This window comes from Typha angustifolia, chromosome 12 (genome assembly GCF_048772165.1).
Source record: "Typha angustifolia cultivar Huaian chromosome 12, ASM4877216v1, whole genome shotgun sequence".
Taxonomy (NCBI): domain Eukaryota; kingdom Viridiplantae; phylum Streptophyta; class Magnoliopsida; order Poales; family Typhaceae; genus Typha; species Typha angustifolia.
In genome coordinates, this window is record NC_133250.1 from 916,858 (window position 1) to 921,655 (window position 4,798).

General features: G+C 40.6%; 1 protein-coding gene across 1 annotated transcript; it reads left to right on the forward strand.

Annotated features, from left to right (window-relative positions):
* The first annotated feature begins 772 nt into the window (after nucleotides 1–772).
* Nucleotides 773–4,758, forward strand: LOC140771889 (aspartic proteinase Asp1-like). The gene is made up of 9 exons (XM_073113687.1): nucleotides 773–1,152; nucleotides 1,239–1,356; nucleotides 1,625–1,857; nucleotides 3,055–3,288; nucleotides 3,430–3,568; nucleotides 3,871–4,065; nucleotides 4,154–4,226; nucleotides 4,323–4,410; nucleotides 4,523–4,758. Exons 1-9 carry the CDS (start codon nucleotides 923–925, stop codon nucleotides 4,614–4,616), a joined length of 1,404 nt encoding a protein of 467 aa, XP_072969788.1. The 5' UTR covers nucleotides 773–922; the 3' UTR covers nucleotides 4,617–4,758.
* The last annotated feature ends 40 nt before the right edge of the window (nucleotides 4,759–4,798 follow it).

Here is a 4,798-nt window from a genome sequence, read left to right on the forward strand (position 1 = left end):
TAATCTTTCAGCTTACTAAATAAAAAAACTAATTAATTTATTATTTTTGTTAAGACTATAATAAATTAGACGTCATTTAATAATAAATTTGAGAGATAGTCTATTTAAATAAAAATAAAATAAAAAAGAGATTAGTTTGGTAGTACAAATGGTCGGTAGAGAAGGTAAAGAAGGAATATTAATGAGCAACAATCCAAAGTAAGGACCATGGCTATGGCATATACTTATAAAAGTTTAGGGCACAAAGCTGGGTATCAACTAAAAGAGACGCCGAAGCTTGGAATAAAGAAGATTATGCTTTCCATCATACCTATGCTAACATTAATTAATCTTTTTCTCCCCCTTTGGTCTACATAATAATAATCTTAACGTATTATAACTTAACGCGTAAGAATTCCTGTGGGACCCAGCCCGGATTAAATCCACGGCCGCAAGGACGAAGTAGCTACTTCCCTAGCTTAATTTCTACAGAGGAAAAAAAGATTCTAGTGAAAAATAATTAATAGCTCTATTTATGACCTTTTAATTACATAGATTTAAAAAAACAAAAAAAAATATATTTATTGAAGGATATATTCCCCAAAGAATCTCAGCAATGAAACATAGGATTAGAAACTTATTTTAATTAAGAAATAAGATAATTAAATTGTTACTTTATTATAGAATAAATACTAACTTCCAAAATATATAATATTAAATTATTTTGTGCTGAATAAAGAAGAGGGGGGATAGGATATTATAAATACCTCTATCCTGGTCCCTTGCCAAGACTCACTCCAAGGTGCAAGAATAGACTCCTCCTCCTCCTCCTTCTCCTCCTCTTTCCTCTGCTCATCTCCGCGTCTAAGCCGGTAGGCGGAGGACCGGACCGCTGCTACGTCAGCATCTCCTTACTTCTCATCTCTTGCTGTCTCTAGTTTCAATGGGCATCGCTGTCAGAGCGTTGGTTCTGGTCACCTCCCTCGTCTCCTTCGCCATCCTCACCTCGATCCCCCTATCCTCCGCCGCCGCCCCCGCCGCCACCTCTTCAAAGCATCCAAAATATGCTCCTCCTCCTCCGTCGCAGCCGACGTTGCCTCCTGATGTGGCGATCGGGCGCCGGGCCCCGTCCTCCGCAGTGTTCCCCCTCTACGGCGACGTCTACCCCCATGGGTACTTGGATCCTTAGATTTGAATCTGGTTTAGATTGGCTAGGGTTTCGAGATTGAGATTTGAGTGGGTTTCCGTTACTCTTGCAGGCTTTACTACGTATCGATGAGCATCGGAGATCCGCCGAAGCCCTACTTCTTGGATGTGGACACCGGAAGCGATCTCACCTGGGTCCAATGCGATGCTCCTTGCGTCAGCTGCTCTATTGTAAACGCGATCCCATCTCGCTTCTCCTCTTCCTCCTCCTCCTATTTCGATCGTTTCAAGAATGGGGAATATTTGCATATTTGCCCAATTAAGCGAATTTGTCATTCGAACCCTGTGTTTTCACAATTTGCCAATTAATCCCCTAACAATAGTTACCTGCTTAAGCATAAGGGCCTGATTTGCAAATTGTGAAACGCGTAGGGTTCGAACTGCAATTTTTCCTTCTCAGGATTGGGAAATTTTTACGAGGTAAATTGTGTGTGCGCAGGGGCCACATCCGTGGTACAGGCCGGGGAGGAACAACTTGGTAGCTTGCCAAGACCCTCTCTGCGTTGCTCTCCAAAGGGCTACGAGTGGATACCAGAGCTGCTATGGGACGCAGCAATGCGACTACGAGATCCAGTACGCCGACCATGGTTCGTCTCTTGGTGTTCTCGTCTCCGACGCCTTCGCCCTTCGTCTCACGAATACTTCCGTCGTCCGGCCTAGCCTCGCCTTTGGGTTTGTCTTCCATCTCCTCCTCTTTTCTTTTGAAACCGTTCAGAGTCATTTCGTCGAACAGGTTAGGGGTGACCCTCCCCCTTCACCGGTGTGAAACCGGGAAGTTAATTTTTCACTTTACAGACAATTTTCTCTGAAATGACGAAAATATCCAGAGAGCCTCAGAAGTAAAGCATGGGCATAGTTGTCTTTCTCATCTCGATGCCATGTGGTGATCCGGGGAACGATTTGCAAGATAATTCCACTTTACGATCACGTTAGCAAACATGGACCAAAACCCCATGCTATTTGCAAAACAGGGCTAATTTTCCTTTGCAATGCTCACTTGTGACTTGTCGTTAGCGTTCCGTATTTCCGGGCTTTTTGCAACATATTTATATTTTATTGTTCGAATGATGATAATAGGTTCTAATATGCATGCCATATATAAATATGACTATAAAAAGATATATGCACTTAGTTTTCACGAACTCAATCTTACCCATTTCAAAAGTAATTCTAGTTAAAATACGAAAGGGGTGTTTTTCCTATAGCTAGTGCGCATGATTCATTATCAGCGTGAACTTTTGATGTGAATGATATGCTTTCATAACTAGGGTGTACTCTTTTTTTATGTGTTGACATATGTAATGCATATTTATTCAACATAGAGTTACGGCAAAGGAGACCTTCTTCGTGAGCAGCATCAATTCTGGTCCTCTGAACTATGTTTCCTATGATGACCATTAAGTGTGCTAACTTACGAATGATTGGCTTCGTGGGTCAATAATCTTTCTTTGTTATGTAAACATCATTTCTTTGTGAAAATAGGTTTGATTTTATCTCATCTAAATATATGAGTTTATCTGATGTGGAGTTTAATTTACATATTTATCTTAAATGTTATACAATTAAGTAAATATCATTTTAAATTTGAATCTATATGTTCCTATACAGTGAATATGGGAATATAGTTTTTAAAATTAATGTACATTTTATTATAATGTAGTGCCCACAATTTGGGCGTTTGTACGATGCGTATTAGAGTTTATTATTATAAATTAAAAGTTTAAATATTATTAAATTGTAAAAGTCCCATGAATACTGTGGACCAAGTTTATACCTGTCTATTTATTATCTATATCGTGAAAAAGGAAAACAAAATATGGATGATTTTGCCATTAAGACCTCCTAAATATTGTTAGTTGTCAATTGTAGGTGTGGTTATGACCAGCAATTTACCAACTCAAAGTCGCCGTCTCCCACCGACGGCATGCTCGGGCTGGGGAGCGGGAAGACCAGCATGATCTCACAGCTGAAGGAGCAAGGGATCACCAGGAACGTTGTAGGCCATTGCCTTAGTAGCAAAGGAGGAGGCTTTCTCTTCTTTGGAGACGATTTGGTACCGTACACTAAGGTCACCTGGGCTCCCATGTCTCGCAGTGCACTCAAGTGAGCCCCCCCCCAAGACCCACATTTCGATTTGCCCATAAAGTTATGCCAGTCCTGTGTGATTCAAATGGTGATATATATATATATATATATATATATATATATATATATATATATATATATATATATGATTATGTGCAGGAATTACTACTCTCCAGGACAGGCGAGCCTCTACTTTGGAACCCAGTCTCTTGGGGTGAAGCAAATGGAGGTCGTCATTGATAGCGGGAGCTCTTACACTTACTTCGGCTTTCAGCCATACCAAGCACTTCTCTCAGCGGTAAGCCCTTGTGATCACCCACTGTAGATTATTCAGTGTTAAAAACACGTCGTAATAAAGCAAAATGGTGGTGTGTTCGTAATCTCAAACCCTTTTGATTTAATAAGTACACTATTCTTTGCTATTATATATACGTAGGCATCCCGTATATCAGTCATATTCCTGTCTGTATATGCACTAACTAAACAGATGGTTCCAAGCCTATTCTGTTTAGTATCAATAATCCAATATCAATATTTGTATGGGGGGTGGATGCAGGAGTGAATTTTGGTACTCGCTAAATTGGGCTCATGTTTTCGCAGCTTCAAACTGATCTGGCTAAGAAGCCACTCAAAGAGACACTTGATGACTCATCGCTGCCTCTGTGCTGGAGAGGACGGAGACCATTCAAGTCTCTTCTCGATGTCAAGAAGTACTTCAAAACATTGATTCTGAGCTTTGTGAATGGGAAGAGAGCATTTCTGGAGATACCCCCAGAGAACTACCTGATCATCACCGTAAGTGTGATAAAGTTTAGTATGGTAGCAAAATTGATCAAAATAAACATTATGGATGACAGAATTCATTGTTGCTTACTGGTACCAGAAATACGGCAATGCGTGCTTGGGAATTCTCAACGGAACACAAGTAGGACTGAATGATCTCAATGTCATAGGAGGTAGAAGAAGATTTGACTTGGAACAGTTTCATTTCCCATGGATTAATTATGCACCTTATGAAAAGCTAGTAACAATTCTCTGATGGATTTATGCAGACATATCGATGCAAGATCTCATGGTTGTATACGACAATGAAAAGGAGCAGATCGGATGGATTCGCGCAGCCTGCGACAGGCTTCCCAAGTCTGGAACCTCCCCCCTGTGAACATTTACTTCCTTTTATGTGAGTGAACACAAGGGGAAGATATCTCACACCTCGACTCTCTCTTTATTATTTTCCATTTTATGCAAGCAGCGCAGAGGCTAATGGTGGCGGCTTTGAGGGGGGTTTCTGCCAGCCTCAATTCGCCAGCCTGGGAGTCCACACGGAAGTCTGCCCTGCATATTAACAAGTCAGAATTCAAATTGATTGGGTGATGGAAGAAAAGGCTGCGGAGATTTACACGAAGACAGAAGCTTGTATCATCTCTGTAAATGTGTTCATATAAATACATTGCATTGAAAATGATAATAATAATTATATTACAGAAACATGAGATACTATCAAAAATCTGCTACAACCGCGCGAGAA